This window comes from Petaurus breviceps, unplaced genomic scaffold (assembly GCF_028583685.1).
Source record: "Petaurus breviceps papuanus isolate PSGF00001 unplaced genomic scaffold, PetGlider_PUasm1.0 90763, whole genome shotgun sequence".
Taxonomy (NCBI): Eukaryota; Metazoa; Chordata; class Mammalia; order Diprotodontia; family Petauridae; genus Petaurus; species Petaurus breviceps.
In genome coordinates, this window is record NW_027187340.1 from 2,589,453 (window position 1) to 2,609,011 (window position 19,559).

The 19,559-nt window shown below is 36.8% G+C and overlaps 1 protein-coding gene across 1 annotated transcript in view; it reads right to left on the reverse strand.

Annotated features, from left to right (window-relative positions):
* Window positions 1-19,559, reverse strand: part of CHN1 (chimerin 1) — a 237,869-nt gene that overhangs the window by 15,039 nt on the left and 203,271 nt on the right. The window contains exons 7-10 of the mRNA XM_069068447.1: window positions 15,515-15,599; window positions 6,956-7,129; window positions 5,967-6,044; window positions 1,331-1,468 (exon numbers count right to left, since the gene is read on the reverse strand). Coding sequence (XP_068924548.1) covers window positions 1,331-1,468; window positions 5,967-6,044; window positions 6,956-7,129; window positions 15,515-15,599 — 475 coding nt within the window. The remainder of the gene's footprint in view (window positions 1-1,330; window positions 1,469-5,966; window positions 6,045-6,955; window positions 7,130-15,514; window positions 15,600-19,559) is intronic.

Sequence of the window (19,559 nt, forward strand, 5' to 3'; positions counted from 1 at the left end):
TATGGAGGTGGGAGATGAAATGCTGTGCACTAGGAACAGCAAGCAGGACAGTTTGGCTGCAATATGGATTACATGTGTATGAGTAAAGTAAAATCAGTCTAAAGAGATAACTAATTTGAAGCCAGACTGTGAAAAGGGTTTAAGTACCAGAGAATGACAAAATAATGAAAAATTTTCCCTTAATGTTTTGGGGTGGGTAGAGGAAGTGAAGGCAAGTTAAGTCATCTGGGACAGGTTGGTAAAGAGTAATGTGGCAAGGGTAACATCGCTGATGTCATCACCACCTGCAACACAAAGGTTATCCCTTTTATGCACGTAAAGCAGCAGAGAAGTTTTCTTTTAACACAGCTCACCAAAGTTGATTCTTGTTCTTTTTTCAGCCATGAAAGAAAACAGCATAATGGGAGAACTTCTGAAGAACTGGGCTTTGGCCTCATAACCTAGGAAATTCCCAGGGGAGGAAACCAACACAAAAGAAAACAAGAAGCTGGGGTAATTCCCACCCTCTTCCCTGCCTATCCCAGACTCTACTCTGTGTCATTTCTCTGATATAAAAGAAGTTAAAGTCCTAGGGTAGAGACCCAGGCTTGTTCATGCATAGCAAAATGGAGATCCCTGCAAGCCAGAAAAAGGAAGCCTCCAACTTCCAATTTCTCTTCTCTACATAGAAATGCTAGCTCAATGGCAAGAATTTAGCTCTACATGGGACCAAACCACAAAAATCCTCAACAAAAGCTACATATGGGAAACTACAGACTCAAACAAAGAAAGTTTGTTCTCTGGTTCCCAAGTCAGAAAGCAAATCAGTGTTGCTAAGGAAATGATGTTATTATTTAAGGATCAAGGCAACATTTGATTTAGGGCTGAGAAAAAAACCCCAACAAACTAGCAGAAATAATCTGTCTTTTCTGAGTAATAGTGACAGCAATATTTAAGATGAACAACATAGGGTTGTGTGTGTGTGTGTGTTTTAAAAAGGTCTGAATTACAAGTATAATTTCTACAGCATAAATAAAGTTTGGCAAATGAACCTTGAGTTCGTAGCTGAAACATGCCTCTGAGAAAGAGCTTCTCTGTGACCTAAGCCTTCTTTTAAAAAATTCCTAGGATATTAAAAAGAATATTAATATGTTTGAAGTAGTGAATGATCACTATTAGAAAACAGAATATGGAAAAGTTAGCTAATGCAACAATCCTGAAGAGCCACAGAAGGTAGCAAGCTACTTCTCACTCATAACTTTTAAGAGGTACATTTAAGACACAGAGAATTACAGGGAAGAGGAAAACTCAAAAACAAGTATATACAATTATTCTGAATATAGATACTTACTTGCGGATTCTATAAATTTGGGGTAGGCATCATATGTGATGAGTGGAATTGGCAAATCCCTGAAGTACAGTTTAAGTGCACCAGTGATGATATTAATATCTTCATACATGTTCACAGAAATGTCTGCCTTTTCACCATCTTTTAAGGGAGTAAAAATTTAAAATCAATAATTACTCATTTTATTGTTCAACAGGAAAATAACAAACTTAGGGGTGGGAGTTGGATACCATTTATAAAGTTTTGCCATTGTTCAATCAGAATTTCCATCACAATTCCAAACCTGGGATTTCTTTCAATTAAGAGCAAAATCCATTCTTTCAGGTTTTCACACAAAGGTTGCTTATTTTCCCTTGTTTAAGAATGGATCAGAGAGAAGGCTCTCCTGGTTTTACAGCAACTCAAGTATTGCTAATGGAATACTGCAGGCTTGTTTCTTTTAGAAACATATAGGAAGTCTGGAAAAATTGCAATAGATTTTGTTACAAGACTAGTTCTTCAAAACTTCTATTAACCGAACATGTTATCTCCTTCCCTAAGTTAAAAAATTTATAAGTTTAGTCCAGTTTTTCCTTACAGGGTATTTAAGATTTAATCATCTAAAGTATTCCTGTTCCTCCCCATTGCCTTCTTTACCTTCTTCTTGAGTGGAAATGGTCACAGCTGTGTGCGTGGAGGCATATAATTGCTTAAGGTTGTGCAGAGGAAAAGCTAAATGATTAGAAATACATTATAGAATGATGAAAGCAAGATGCTGAAATTTTGAAAATATTGCTCAGCATAGCTCACACCTCATATTATGGTAGAAAGAGTATGCATGTCTTCTGATCTGAGTTCAAATTCTGACTGCTACTCATTACTTGTATGACCTCAAGCAAATCATCTAATCTCTTTGGGTCTCAATTTCCTCATTTAAAAAAATGAAGGGGTTGTGCCTGATTATTTTTAAGATCTCTTTTAGTCCTTGATTCTATGATACTCTGAACTGTGGTCCAAAACCTTTACTAGTTCCCCTTTGTCTCTTGAAGAAAGGCTAAGTTTCTAAATATGGCATTCAAGACTCTTCACAATTTGGTCTTTGCTCATCACTGTACCCTTATCTTTCATTTCTCCCAAACTTCTGCTCAATGAAACTGACTTTTTCAGTGTTTCCTCAAATATACCATGGGCATTCTCACCAAATACATTCACTCATTATTTCCCTCATTGCTTGGGATATATCAGCCTTCATCCTTTCCATTCATCTAAGTACTACATTGCCTCTAAGATTTTGCTCAAGATTAATATTTCCTAATCCCAGGACTCCATGATCAATCTTTCCTCTGGACAGCATAAACCCCTATACCTTTCATTTGGCTCTTTATACTTTATCAGCTGGTAAGCACATTGAGGACAAGGACGAAATCTCATATCTTTGGATACCTAGGACTTGGGCTAGTGCTCCTTAAGGAAAAGGTGTTGAATATATGTTTGAGTCACTTGCTCAACAAACAGAGTGCCTACTGTGTGCAGTGCACCATGGTAGGAGGTATAGGGGATACATTTATTCACTATGGACATAAATGTTAAACATACCCTAAAATTCCACATAAAATTTTATGTTTTAACCAGAGCTAGTTGTGAATGGCACTATTATATTATCTAACTCATGATCTCTAGTCTCTGACTGATGTTCTTACATATCTCGTTTCCCCAACTATGCTACAAGTTCATCAGACATGGAGGTCACATTTTTATTTCTTTTGTTATCTTCTAAAGGCCATACCATACTATTGGGCATGTAGTAAGCACCAAATATGTTGATACTGAACTTTATTTCTGGGTAGGACAGCAAAACCCAGAGTTGGCAGATTTTAACTACATTGAGCAAGTATTTCTAAAAAAGGAAAAAAGAAAAGACGCCTAGATTTCATTTTATTATTTTATCCATTTAAAGGTAAACTATAATGAACTACTATTCATTTTAGCCATCTGTGGTTCTTACCTTCATTTTTGTGGTTTTTATCTTATTTGAGGTTAAAATGATATTCCCAAATTGTGCTCTCCCTTGGACATTTCTGATTCATTTCCTACTCTTCTTTCTCTCTTTGAGAACTGCCCTAGGGCACTTCAGATCTTTTGAATCAGCCCTGTTGCTGACCCAGATTCCTGGACATTCAGAATCACCCCCTTAGAGACTATCTCTGTGGGGCTGAGCTTTTGACCCCAACTGTGAATTTTCAGAGCTGTCCACTGCAGTTCCCTGGGAGTTGAATTTCTAGATCGGAACTAGACCAAGTGAATGAGGTGTCATTCAACTGTTTCTGGGGGTCATGGAAACATCCAATTCCCTATCAATCCTGGATTACCTCCAGAGACTGTGGTCAGTGCAGGAATTTAGGGGAGTCAAATAGCACTCAGAGAGAGAAAGAAAAATGTCTCTATGAAGCTCATTTTGCATGAATTCAGAGCTGCTCCTTCTAGGGCTTATCTGGAATGTGATTTGATTTTATCACTTTAGGGAAGTAAAGCCTGGGATTTTCCCCATTTTCCTTACTCTTTTCTACCATATGATGTAGACTTTATCATATTTCATTGCTATTTGGGGGAAAAAAACCCAAACCTTTTCCTATATAGCACAGTGGGTAGAGCACTGGACTGGGAACCAAGAAGTCTCATCTTCCTCAGTTCAAATTCAGCCTCAGACGCTTAATAGCTTTGTGACCTGGGCCAAGTCACTTAACCCTGTTTGCCTCAATTCTTTGTGTGGAAAATGAACTGGAGAAGGACATGGCAAACCACTCCAAAATCTTTGCCAAGAAAACCCCATATGGGGTCATGGAGAGTCAGACATGACTGAACAATTGCCAATATGTTTATCTGTTTACCGTGAATGGAGAATGGATAGATAGGGGAGGCTAGGTGGCGCAGTGAGCGCTGCCCTGGAGTCAGGAGGACCCAGGAGGATGCGAGTTCGGTTCAGGCCTCAGACACTTAACACCCACATATAAAAACTAGCCATGTAACCTTGAGCAAGTTACTTAACCCCAATTGCCCTCCAAAAAGTAAAAAGAAAAGAAAAACAAAAGAGAGCGGATGGATAAAGGTTTCTCTTAAAAGAAAGGTGGAAAAGAGCATGGGGGAAAGAATGAGAAATAGAATGACAAAACAGACTCTTGAAAAAGATCACTTTCTTTTGGTCTTCTCACTGAAAAGTTCTAACTTTTGGTACCTTCAAGGCTGCTTTTCCTCCCCAGCACCACTCTATTGCAGCAGTTGAGGGAAATGTCACACTGAAAAACCATGGGGATATCTTTTGTAAAATAACCCCCCTTGAGCTTCCCCTTTGTTTGCCCACTTTTCTAGCTGGAGAGCCTGCTCTGAATCCAGAGAGCTGTCATTTCCTCTTCCTCTCCTCAGCTCCCCAGTATAGCATGTATGACTCAAAGGCTTCTGTCTCATTGCTTTTAACTGAAATGTAGTGAGATGCTGACCCTGGTGCAAACGAAGCTCAGATAATATAAGCAGAAACAGGCTAGCAGATTCACACCAGGGAAATCAGAGATCAGCACCAGCTTAAATATTCTTTCTTCCCTTTTCCATTTTTTGTTTCTAGCAGTGTCATTGCTCTGGGTCTATTTTGGAGGAAATGACATTTAGTTTTGCCTACTCAACTCTAGTATGCGCAGCTTTGTTGAATTTTATAATGCCCTGACCCACTCTTAGATCTGGCAGTTTGCATGTCAAGCCACTCAAGAAAGAAGTAGCAATCGTTAAGGTTCTTCATTTGAAAACCAATGGCTTAGAAAGTCACTTGCACGAAAATAAATCAGTTACATAAGATACATTGGCTGTAATAATATAAATGATATAGGGGCGGCCAGGTAGCACAGCGAGTAAGAGCACCAGCTCCAGTGTTGGGATGACCTGGGGATCGAATCCCAGGCTCAGACACTTAGCACCCACCCAGAAACACCTGGCCGTGTAACCTTGAGCAAGTTACTTAACCCCAATTGCTTTAAAAAAAATAATATAAATGATATAAAAAGTTGTAATACTGCTTTGGTGATACATCAAGAATCTTGACGTTACTCTTGGTGATAACCAGAAAAAAAAACCCAACTCAACAACAACAAAAGCAAAAAAGCTGGAAACAAAACTGGGTGCCCAATGACTGGGGAATGGCTGAACAAACTCTGTCATATGAATGTAATAGAATATTTATTGCTCTACAATAAGTGACGTATGTGAGGAATTCAGAGAAATATGGGAAGACCTGAGCACAGCAATGCAGTGGTGCATGAAGAACCGAGGGAACAAATGCATAATGACTACAAAAATGTGACTGATACCAATACTAAGAGGTAACAACTCTGATTAGTTGTAATAGAGATTTTGATGCTGAAGAAATGATCATTAAACATAACTCCCTTTGTTTCAGCAAAGAGTGGGCAGACTATAGATGTGGAACACAGTATATATTCTCAGACACGTAGTCACTATGTTGGTTGGTTTTATGTAAATATTTTTCTTATTAGGAAGGATGGGGTAATAAATATGGGTGGAGTCGGGGAAAATAACAGGTATTAGACAAAAGACAACAATAAAACTTCGGACTGAAAAAATACCTTGCTGTTAATAAGCAGGCTGGAAAACATACCTCTGTCAAACGCCATTTTTACATCTTCGATAAGGTCACTAAATCCTGAGACTCTGTAGAGTCCTTCAGAGTTAAGACCTGTAAGTGAAGAACAGGTGAACCAAAGGAAATATTTTAGAATTATGTGCTCTTCTTCTGAATTCTAATTTCCTTTTTTACTTCTGTGCTGGGTAAGTAAAATGCCAAAAAGATTTGCTCAGATAGCTGAGCATTAGAAATTTAGCCATATTTTTAATTCTAAAAGTAAAACCATTTCATCTCATCCTTTAACCCTGACCTACTGTCAACTGAGCTCTCATATTTAGTTCACAATCTCTTTGTAAAATTAGATCAAATATGGTAAGCCTTAAGGGAAATAACAGTAACAGCCCAATTATAAAATAACTTAAAAAATAAAAAGAACATTGAGATTAGCTGTACTCAGAGAACCATGGCATTTATAGGTTGGTGTAGTCCCCAGAGGGAGAGAATTAGGGTGCAGATCTAATTCTTGCCTAACATTATATTGATTGAGCATATTTCCTCATCCTCTCCAGGCCCAAGAAATCTATGACCTTTGAAAAGTGGACAGATATTTACAAGTCCACCATGTAGCAAGTGCCTTCACAACAAGAAAACAATAAAATGTTTGTGTAAGTGAATTTAAAGTTGGCTTTTGTAGATTGGAAATAGGATATTTAAATCTATTTTCAAAGTAAATCTTATCATAGCTAGGTCAACTATATCTTGAAGTGTACCTTTTAAAGTAATGGTCATGGTAATTAATTTCAAGTTTATAGATTATTTGATGTGTAGATTATAGGATAACTCTTTATTCCCCACTCTTTTCCCCACTTCTCAAGAAAAGATACAAATCTGCAGAAGTAGCTTTAAAGAACAAGAGGGTGTCCATAAAGCTATTGGGACTCAAATTCAGGCAAACCCCTGGTAACCCAGATCAAGCTAAAGAGATCAGGAGGAAAGCAAACCAAGGAAGAAGAACATTTTACCTCTAGATTCAATTTCTCGAATGCACATGTCGACCACCATTGGCCTTTTAGTGATATGTGCTTTTACTAGTGTTGTAAGGTCACAGCTATACACTTTTTTGACATGCTTCAGGTCTGGTTTACAGTCATTGGGGACCATCTTGGAACACTGCTTATGAACATTTAAACCACAATCTAGAAAAGAAAAAAAGAGATGGAAAGAACTCATTCTTGATTGAATATTTATGACCTGACTGCTTTCAGAGTATTCTAAGCAAATTAGTTCAAGGCAGCTCCTCTCTCTTGCACTCATTTTTAGCAATGTAACTAGTCCCATTTCATTAGAACAGGAAGAAAGAACATTTTTCCCAATTTATATTCATGTTTACCAAGTCACTGAAAATCTTAATTATACTTAAATGCTATATTTATCTAAAAAGTTGCAAATGAATACAAATGATTTGATTTTTTAAAACCTTTTTACCTTTTACCTTTTTTTTAACCTGTAGACAATCATTACCAATGATCAGGATTACTGTAATCATTTGATAGTTTGACCTCTATAAACTAAGTATGTGACTTAAATGTATTCCTAACTCTTCAGTTCACAGAATCCAAATATTTTCTAGGTACAATGCAAATGGAAAAATACAAAAAATATTTCTGAGATACTTTGTTTTTCTATTTCAAGAGAAGTATAATGAAATTTTAGGGCCTTTTTTCCCTAGAGAGCTTAATAAGAATTTTAAAAAAAGATCTGCTTTCATAATATTAGCTAAAGCATGTTACGAACAATAAAGTCTCAACTGGAAGAAATTCAGTAACAACAACAACAAAATTACCTTCCTTAAGTTTTTGCATGCAATCTATTAATATTATTAACTAAGTGAAAATTTAAGAGTTGGCCTTTTGTGAACCCACCTGGAGCTGAACCAATACACTCTGGAGCAAAAACATTATAGATTACTTTTGAGCATAACTTTTGGTTGACTTGATCAACTACAATCTATTTCATGGTGGTCAACTGACCAAAACCCAGAATTGAGTATTCTATGTGGATGTACCATATTTCTGGGTTTAGAAATAATAAAGTAGATGATAAATTATTTTTGAAAGTTACATAGCTAAGTATGCAGGCATATCCCAACTTAAGTAAAAATGATAAAGACTCATATGTAGCTTTCCATTGCCTAGAGTATAGAGGGTTTACACTTATTTTTGGATCCAGAATAGAAGCAATGGGTTGTAGCTATTGTGGCAGAGTTCAGTTTGATGAGACAGGAGCAGAATATGAGGAAGGGGTACTTACCAATAATTAGAGCTAACCAAAAGCAGAATGTACTACTTTGGGGAGTCGTAGGTTCCCCATCACTGGAGACCTCCAATTACTTATTGGGGTTGATTGTAGAGGGTTCAGGTTGGACTGGACTAGATGACTTCTGAGATCCCTTCAAATACTAAGATTCTGGGCAAACAGAAATTCCTTACCCTGGCATTTAAGGTTCTCTGCAAGTTGCCTTCAACCTACCTTTCCAGACTTAATCACTTGTGCCTCTTTGGTGGATACTATATGTCAGCAAATCTGGACTTTCCACTATTTAAAAAAATCTTAACCTGCCTATTTCTGCCTGCATGCAGTCCCATCCCTGATACCTAGAAGAGATTGCCTCCATATCACTATATGCTGAAATCCTACTCTTCCTTTAAAGTTCAGCTCTACCTTCTCCATGTGACCTCCAATATCTGAAAGTGATCTCTTTCCTTAAATTTATTTTTTTTCTTTTTTGGAGGGGAGAAGGCTGGGCAATTGGGGTTAAGTGACTTGCCCAAGGTCACACAGCTAGTAAATGTTAAATGTCTGAGGCCGGATTTGAACTCAGGTCTTCCTGACTCCAGGGCTGGTGCTCTATTCACTTCACCTAGTAGCCTCCTCCCCTTAAATTTCTTATAGACATTTTTCTGACCTCTCCTTTGTACTTGCCACATTCTGTTTCAAATCATACTTAGTTGTATATATCACATCCCACCACCCCCTTAGGCTATAAACTCCTTGAGAGAAGAGACTTTGCTATTTATTTTTTTTTTGCCTCTGTGTCCCTGGTACCTAGCACAGAAATTCAAACATAGCAATTGCCTAAAAAATACTTGTTGAACTGAATCCAACAAGTATTTATTGAGCATTTTTCTCTCTGCCTCTCTCTCTGTGTCTTTCTCCTCTGTCTCTCTGTCTCAGTTTCTCTTCTCTGTCTCTGTCTCCCCTGCCCCTCTCTGTCACATGCAGTGGAAAGCAAAGGACCCTTCTCTCTTGGACCACTACTTTGTAAATGAATGAGCAATAGACTTAGTGTCAAAGATTCCACAGCATTACCACCATGGAAACACACTAGTTGTTGGTTTGTCTGAATGCCTCTACAATACTGTAGCCCAATCTGAACCTTCTTTGAATAAATTATTGATTTGATCAAGGAAATGCTTTAAGAACTTACCAGCCAAAGATCTTTGTAAGGTCTTAATTAGATAAGATAAGTGTTTCCCCATTTTTCCACAGAGAAAAACCAAACCCAATCTAATAAATAATACCCAAATGGTCTTCCCAAGGGCTTACTACAGGTTAATGGTAAAATATCTAATCAAGTTGCTGCTGCTTTCCCTGAATTTCTTTTTATTTTCAGTAATTTTTCTCATTTAATGTAATTTTGGAGTCTCTGTGTACCATACAAAGTAATCAACGTTTTCAGTGAAAAAATAAACCAAGTTTTAAGCTTTAATAACTTAAAACTGCACTAAGATTTTTGGGACATCCCATGTTGGTAGAGGTTTGTAATCTATGACATTTTAACAGAATTTTACAATCAACCACATCAGAGAGTAAAACCATTTTCCATATGTGAAGTGTTCTCTAATTTTCAAGACCTATTCCCAGATATTGTTTGATTTGAGTTAAAATTAAAATCTGAGTGAAAACACTGGTTGCAATAGTTTACAAGATTGTTATTTTGCATGAGAGAAATAATCTATATAAAATTCTAGAGTATTTGTAACAATAGTTTATAATGTGGTATATTTATATAATTTTATTAAAATAATAACAACAATGTTATCTTCTACATATTAAGAAGGTTGTTTGTGTCTGAGCTGTTTTTCCAGGGACAATGTTTTTGAATTGATTCATGAATATTTTCCAACCCAGTAACAGATATTAGACCCACATTTATTACTGTATATTTTAGTACACAGTAACAAAGGGTGTACTATGACATTTTGTCTGAGTATCTCATTTAAGGTCCTAAAAAAATTTCAAAATTATAATTCTAAAAGCTACTTACAAAACTGGACTATTGAACTTTTGAAAAAAATAGCACATGATGAAACTTACCATACTGTTATATTTCATTACAGAATCTCTTCCCTGTGTAGAATCTCTAAGTGGAAATTCTTTAGAAGGCAGAATGATGGCATTTAGGCTGGCTGTTCATTGTATTATACCACAACATCTGGATGCAAACGTCGTAGTCAAATATCCAGATATTTTGTCCCTATGGTACTAGATATCTGGTATTTGGCAAAATACACATTTTCCAGTTTTCATCTGGATTCTTTATTGTCATAGTCTTAATTGACTCTTATTTAAAATTTTTGCCATTCCTAAGCTCATTTGTGACTCACTGAAAAAGAAATGAAGTCACAACAATCATATTTGGAAATTTAAGAAAAAGGGGGGAAAGTCTTATTTAAATGGACATTCTGCATTCCATTAAAGAAAATAAAATTGCTGGAAAACTGAACATATCTGGATGTTGTAGTGACTTTTAAAGACCCGCTTTTTGTCAGGTTTAGCATGAAGTACCTCAGAATCTCAAAATACTGGCAGTCACTATAATAAAGCATCCTTTTATTTCTTTAAGTTCATAGAGCAATATAGCAGTTCTGAGCTATCTCAGAAAACTGCTGTTTCTGACACTGGCAGGATATCAATACTTCAGGTGGCCAATAAGACTTTATTTGGTTTTTTATACTTATTTATAAAGTCATATAACTTCTATAAGGTTCTATTTCCCCCCCAGGGAAGTACTACACTATAAATACTAGGGGGTAAGGGCAGGGGAGGGAGAAAGACCATAAAATTAATATTTCTCTTCACTGAGTCAGGATTTTTAGGTTGATATTAAACCATATCTTTTCTTTTCAAATTGAAAAAAATTAATAGGAATGGAGCAAGCATATTAAAATAATCATTAAAAGGCACAATTTAAATAAAACTTTATTCTCTGAGGAGAAAATATTGGAGAGGGTAAAAGAATCTCATTTGGAATATTCAACCCAAGTTATCTTTTTATATGCTCCATGCCTTGAATTCTTGAATAGGAATTATGCTTCAAATCCAAGAATCTGAAAAAACTTTTGCTTGAAGAAAAATAGTTCACATTGACTTTGTTCTGTTAGTGGAATGAAGCTGGTAACATAACTCTGCTCCCAGGCTGCAGAACTAAGAAACTGGCATCAATTCTGCCCTATGCCCACAAATTAAAAATAATCGGGAATAAGAGTTTTGTTTTTAAACTTGTCTGGTTGCTCTTCCAATAGAATGCCAGCTTCTTGAGGGGAGAAATGGCTTCATTTTTGCCTCAGTGTCTCCAGAGCTGAGCACACAGTATGGCACATAATAGGAACTCAATAAATGCCCGTCAATGAATGGCTTGCTTTATCCAAAAAGTAGGCTGGGTATATAATTGCATATATTGGAGTAAACATACTTAACATTGAGGAAAATTATTTTTTTGTCCTATTTGGCCTGTTGAGAGAAAATTTATCTTCAACAACATAGAGACTAATTTTATGCAGAGTTTTAAACAACTATCCATTAGGTTATCCTGACTAATGCTTATTAGGTACAGTGAATCAATACAGTTTACATAAAAGGCATTGATTCCGTTTTATTTTTAAACTTCAACATTAAACTACTGGTATATCTGGCGTATTATGCTTGAATTTTATCACTAGAAAAACCGAAAAACCTAAAAAAAATCATTAGAAAAACCATTTCCTTCAGGGAAGAACCTGGAAAAGGGTAGATTATAATAATAAAGGCAGTGGAATGAATATCAGTTTGTGTGTGTGTGAAGTTAGAAGTAAATGCTAAAATACCCTTGTTATCAGTATGTTTAGGAAAAAGGCATACACATGACAGTGCACAGTTGCTAATTTGGGGTCTCAGTTTTTAAAAAATGACCATGCTCCTTAATTCCCTTGATTTTTTTTTCTATAAAGGGACAATGGTTGAAGAGAAACTCTAACTAGGTCCCGGCAGATAAATGGGCTTTTCAGAAAGGGAAAAAGGACCTTTTAAAATCTCCATGGACACATGAGATTCTTGATGAGTTCTTTGCCTGTTGTCTCGCTCGCTAAATTGTGAGCTCCTTGAGACCAAGGGCTGTATTTTGCTTTTCTTTGTGTTACCAGCACTTAGCACAGTCCCTGACACATAGTAGGTGCTTGCTGATTGACTGACATAGATATGAATTTCTTTAACCCATAAACTTGCATTTCATAAGTCCTATATAAAAAAGTACATATCTGTTTGAGAAAATTATTTATGCTCTCTCACCAACGAAATAAATTTCAAACTTTTTCAAAGGCCGATAGGCTTTACTGTGATAAATATTTCAGTAGCAGTAGCAGTACCAACATCAGGGCTAAGCCGTAATTACATAATCCATAGCAATATCATTTTAGTGGCTTTAAAGAAAGCTAGAAGGAGGGAGAATTCTGGAATTGAGAGATTAGGATACTAATTTTTTTCAATGCCAGATTCTGTAAAGGTTATTTAGCAATTCACACTGGTACCATTGGCCATGCTGTCTTGTCAAATGCTCCTGTCAGCGGCTAGATGCTCAGCCCCGAGCCCACTACTGCGTCTCAGTCTTGAACTGGACAGTTTGCCTGTCTTGAGGCAAGAACAAGCGGCCATTAGCTGTGCACTCTGATTGCTTATGATAACTTTGCTAGCCTGATGGCACTGTCAAAATACAAAGGCAAAACTAATGCCTGTGGCAGAATGGGGCTTTACAGATACTTCTAAACTTCATTCTGGCTTGATGGCCCTTGATCAAAAGAACTAGCCCAAAGGCAAGCTGTCTCAAGGATCTGGATTACATAAATGCCTCTGTCTTCTGATGGGCCGTGGCCTGTTATGTTTCTCTGGAGTTATTTCCCATGATGCTTGGCTCACCTCTTACCCTCTGAATTCTGTGTTTTTGAAAGGTAGGGGGATCATGCGTAGGTGTGTCTCCTAGAGTACCTTAAGAGTATGAGGTGTGAGGAAGCAGGGCTTTGCCTGGACATGAGAAACAATTGTTATGGAAATGTAGTCAGGTGTCATGGAAAACTGTGAACTGATTCTGAGTCCGATTCTTCTTTTTTAAAGGTTGATTTGCTCTTATGCTTCAAGTTAATGAGGTTCAGATCATACAGGCAATACCAGGGAATGATGCTTCAGGGACATGTTATAATGCAGGTGAACATTTTTATGAGACTTCACCTTCTAGTTCGTTCATTCCTCTCACTCTGCACCTTTATGCCATTTGAAATAACAATTTAGACAGTCTGAGAGAGCCCTATCCCCATTAGTCCCTGTTCACTCTAAAGGCACTATTACAGCCAGATGCCAACTTCCAAGGTTATTTGAGAATAGACTCTTCTTTGACAGGAGGGATCCCAATTCAAAGAGTTAAGGTGATTTTTTTCTTTACTCTGAGTAAATCAACTCATAAATAGTGCTCTTGGTATCTTTTTAGAGAGAAAGAGGATAGACAGAAATCCAATTTTTAGCCTTCTTTGACAAAAACCTTATAGTCCATGGTCAACATCTGTAAATTTCTCATTATTGACCTGGCTTTAGGGTAGTCCTTGAGCAGTTCATGGAGGTTATATAATTGTGGAAGTTTACTTCATAGTATATTGGAGCTGGGAGGGATCTTGGAGAACATTTACTACAACCTTGTCTTCTCAAAGACTTCTAAACTGAGACCCAGAGAAGTCTGTTAAATGACTTGCCCACTATGATGCAAGTGGATCCTGGCAGAGACAGTGAACCCACATCTCCTAACTCCTAGTCACATACTGCAAACGGATTCAAGGAATAATTGTAGAAAATTGTGACTTTCAGCACTCACTGAAGTGAACTGACTTTAAAATATATAGCTTAACTTACTGGTAAAATAAAATATGATTTACAAGTAAGAAAAAGTTAGGCCCCAGAATTTACTGGGCATTTTTGGCAAAGATACCATCCAGAAAGTTCCATTTATATTTGGGATTTCAAAGCCATGTCACAAAAGAAAGAGGGATATTCATTCAGAACGATGAGCTTTTCAGAGTAGTCTAAGTTAAAGCTTATCAATTTTTCTTTGCTTTTTGTCATCTTGGGCTGCTTTAGAATAAATAAATATATTTTAAGGGACATAAAGGAACTAATTTTAAATTTTTATATTTTCAGGTAACATAAAGAAGTCTCTATAACTAAATATTATAAATAAAAATGAAATGATCATTTTTTAGAAAATGAAAAATAGTCTGTGCCAGAATTCAGTTTGGTTTCAATAAAGGCCCAGTTCAGAGTACAGTAGTTCTATAGAGATGAATTTCACGTGACTTGAATAACGACTTTATCTCATGTCACCAAAGTATTTCAAGCACTCCCTGAATGGGTCATTTCTTTAATGGGTAAATCTTAAAATTGTAGCAGCATTAGTATTCTTGTGTATACAAGAGTTAAAAATGTTACAAAGAAAATATTAAGGATTGAATGCTTTTTCAGTGTTTTCATTCAAAGGTTTTTTGTGAGGGTTTTTTTTTTGATAAATCAAATAATCATCTTAGACAAATTCAAAGAATATTTTTTTTATAAAAAAAGGTTTCAATCTGATTTCACAACGCTTTAGTGGGGGGAAAATCAGCTTAACAAGTTACCTTTAAAATTCAGTTGCCAAGGCAACAAACGTAGCTCTCTGTACATTGCCTTTTTTAACATCATTTTTATAAATTTAGTTACTTGAACATCAAAGGCATGTATTAAATATAGCCACTTTGCTTTCAACTAGTTTCAGATCCTTTTCTAAACAAGTTGACTGTCCTTCCATTTAATAGTCCAGCATCTGAATGCTAGAATATACTGACACTCATTATTAGCCACAAACACTTGAGATCAGAAAAGTGGTTTATGATTTTTTTTTGTGAAGGTCATAACTCTATAAAGGAAGCAGTAGTTCAGTACTACCACCCCCACTTTATATATGAGGAGACAGAGTCAAAGAAAAGATAACTGAAATCACATACCATAGTATGCCAGTATCGGAGTTAGGATTAGAATTCTCAGCCTCAGGAAGTCAGACTACCACCTTAATGCCTGAGTCATGTTATCTAAATCCTATGATGTGTGAAAAGGAAGAATGCTTTCCCTTGAGGAAGTGGGAACAAAATACAGGACCCATCCCTGTAGGGAGCCTGAGTGTCTGGCCACCATACATGCTTATCAATGAACATCAGGGTTATTCGATGAAGAGAAGAGTGAAGAGGTGGTACCTGCACATTTCACTCCCTGAGCAATGAGACCCCACATAAAGTTGGCACAGTATTCACACCAGTGTGGACCTCTGAACGTATGGACCTGAAAGAGAGTAGAGGAAGGGGGGAGGGAAGGGAAACACACACAGATGAGGAGGTTGTTTCACAGGCAAAACAGTTATGTTCATAAATGAGCCACAAAGGCCATGTGAAAGTTGAGAAAAATGGTTGCATACAGTAAAACCTCAATTAACTGGAACCCAACTCCCCAGAATCCTGCTTAAGAGAGGCACTGCAACAAAACAACTCAATGCCAAGGATTTGCTCAGAAAAGTAATTTTCTGAAAAATTTCATTTCAAATAATATTTGGGGCTCAGAAAAGACTCAGTCCCTTCTGACATCTCCTTAAGCCACAATGCTGTTAATGAACACTGATGCTTAGGATAATAGTAAATGCTTGTTGACTGATCTCAAGGCACAATACGATCCTGAATCATCAAAGGGTCAACTGTGTTGACTATACTATTGAAGAAAGAGAGCTCTTATGTTCTAGAAAGATTTTTAACACCGTAGGTGGTGGTTTTTGTTTTTAATGGAGTTTTGGGTTAACATTCAGTTGATCAGAGAATATGATTAACCAGAATATTTGTTCACTAAGTATTTGAGTTAATGAAGGTTTTACTGTATTTATTTATCCTTATGGCTGGAAAGGAAATGAGCTCTGAGGGAGGGTGGAGAGCTAAATGCCAAAAATCCCAGTAGACATCTATATGTATGGAAAAGAGGAGTATAAATCAGAAGAACTCTCTCTAAGCACAAAATAATTTTTGTAAGAAAAGGAAAAATGCTGGTTGACATAGAAAGGAAGGATAAAAAGTAAGGACATTTATTTTTCTGCTTTATCCCAGCTTATCCCAGCAATGGGATTTTTAAAAGGAAAAAAAAGAAAGCACTCAATTTAAGATTTCCAAGAAAGGCTAGAACAAAGTTGGCTAGAAAGATACATAAGTAAGAAGGTAAAAGGAAAAGGAACATTTTAGAGAAGTTAGTTTTTTTCTTATTTCAAGTTTGCTTGTGATAATTCTATAGATATTTTCTGTAGCAAACAATAAATTGTTACTATTTATGAAATATGAAAATTATACTTAGTTTAAAAGTATGGACATTTCCCCAATAAAAATCTTTACCTAAATATCCTAGTGAAAAATAACAAAATTCAAGAAAAAAGAAAAAAAAGAAAAATAATGAAATTCATAGTCAAGACTGCATTTTCTGAGCAGGTCCCATAAAGAGTCAACCAATGGATTTTTAGGATACGTATGTCAGCATCCAATGGTACTGATATTGACAGCATCATATGTGCATACTGTGGGTGGTCTGAAAGATCAATTCATGACCTATGATTCTTTTTGTTCTTTCCACATGTGAAGGCTGTCATTGGGTGCATGCCTGGGGGTATCATTTCACAGACTTGTTATCCGTTCCATAATGCTGCATAGACTTTGAACTGCTGTGTGGTCCATAATTCCTTCTATGTTTTCTTGCAGATGAGATATAAGGATATAGTTCTGAGAAAACACAGAAGCTTCTGGAATGATTGATTAAGAATGTTTCTAGCCTGTAGGTTTATAAAAGGGTTGGATGGAATACAGGAAGCATTGTTGGATGTCTTGAAAATTCCTCCAACAAAATAAAAAGCACATAAGTATCCTTACTCTGCAGTCACCTTGCTCTGTTGGGAATGAGATGGACAGGATGCTATTGTCACAGACATGACCTGTCACACAACATAGTTTAGCTTCAGAATTTTAGGGAATGTCCTTGGGTAGCAAACTCTCTCAGAAACCATCTCAGCACAGAAATGGTGGGTCTATGATTTTATTAGTATGGGTGCTTCCTGCATGGAGTCAGAAGGAAGCCCTTGTGAGTCTTGTCCAAGTTTCCTCCCCATATGCCTAGAAATCCTTACAGACCAAAGGTTCTTAATATTTTTTCGTGTGTGTAATAGACCTCTTTGGCCTGAGTCATGGTGTCCAGATCCCAGTCTGGTGAAGCCCAAGAACCTCTGCTCAGAACAATGCTTTAAAACGTTTATAATAAAATGTTTATAATACATAGTATTATATAAGAAACCAATCATATTGAAACATAGTTATCACAATATTAAAAAAAAAAGTTCATGTGTCCCAGATTAAGAACCCTTGTTACAGAAGATCTGTCTAATGGGTTGGATGTCTTTGCATCATCCTAACATCATAGAGGTACCAGTGCAAAACCTAGGCTGTCCATTTACGCTTACTCTTGCTATGTGATTTACCCCCCTCCTTTTCTCATCATCTACTTCTGACTTTGATAAATTCTGGTACAGAATAACAATGTCTAGTAGCCTTATTCGGATACCTCCAATATATTTAGTGATCTTACCTTTATTCCTTTATATCTTTATTCCTTTCCAGGTTGCATTCTTGACTCTCTGGAGTTTCTCTTCACCCAGAAAATTAATTTTACCTTGAGGCTGTTCCCACTGATCAGTGAGTGCAAATCCTGCAGCCTCAAGGCCACATGGCCTTCTAGGTCCTCAAGTGCAGCCCTCTGACTGAATCCAAATTTCACAGAACAAATCCCTTTCATAAAAGGATTTGTTCTGTAAAACTTGGACTCAGTCAGAAAGTGACACCCAAGGGCCTAGAAGGCCACATGTGGCCTTGAGGCCACAGGTTCCCCACCTTGGCCTCTGATTCTCTGGTTCCTCCCCAAACCTCCATTTTAGGAGGACCCCTAGGCCATCCATGGCTTCATTCCTCCACAGGCCACACTCCTGACTCTTCTGGATTTTCTCTATCATGTCCCAGGTTGGGACTCCAATGCCTGCTTTTCAAGTTTCTCTTATGTGTTGTCTTCCCCATTAGAATATAAGCTCCCTGAAGGCAGGAACTGTTTCTTTTGGCTTGTATTTTTATTCCCAGCACTCAACACAGTGCTTGGCACATAGTAAAAAATGCTTCTTGACTTGCTTTGTGCATCCTTCTTTTTTCCTTCTCTCCTCCCTCAAAACAGAAAAAATTAAAAATTCTCAGGTAAGATCAATATAGATGGCTTGATGAGGCTCCTAGTAATTACCCATCATCCATCTCTGCCACAGATGTGGATGTCATAAATTCACACTGGGTTTTTTGTCTGTTTTGTTTTGTTTTTGTGGAATTTCATGATGAATATTGTTATAGGACTATCAGCCTAAAGAACTATTTGCCAGCCTTTGCTAGAAAGAGAGAAGAGTAATAGTTGAAAGTTAGGCAATGCTTTATGGCTGGTTTATACAGTACTTTATATTCGTTCTCCTATTTGAAACTCACAACTGTGTGTGGTAGGTACTACAGGGATTATTATCCTTAGTTTGCAAATGAGGAAGATGAGGTTAGGGATATTCAGTGACTTTCCCAAGGTCAAACATCGAGTAAATTGTGAGATGCCACAGTAACTATTACAGGAAGTCTTCTAATCTTATTCTTCACAATAGTAAAGAATATGGTATCTTTGAAATCCTGTGACAGCTTTTTTTTTTAATCTTCTCAATGCTAAGGGAATGTTTATGTAACTCTCTCAGGAGAACCTATTTTCTCTGATTTTAAGATTTCAGGATACTAATCTGGGGAATCAATCTTTAGGGAATTACATTTAAAAAATTTGAGCTGTGGGTACATTTTTATAAAAGCATACAGAGCCATTTTGGTAGTGATGACAATTTTGCCCTCTCTTTTAGATTATGTAACCAAACTCCCCAGGAAACTGTTCTAGAAATATGTTATCTAGTACTGGAAGCCTACAGATAGTTTATTTAAGGAAAAGAATATTGCTTGCTTCTTTTTTGCATTCTTAATAGGTTACTTTCTCTGCATTGTGACCTCTGTTTCTCCAGGACAGTAGCGGGGGGAGGGGGCAGGGAGGGGTGGTTTGTTAATAGTTTAAAGGAAATTAAACTAAGTGGAGCATCCATTCATTCCCAGCTCTAAAACCATGCCATGATCTTAAATCAGGAGTTCATAATCTGAGGTCCGTGGACTT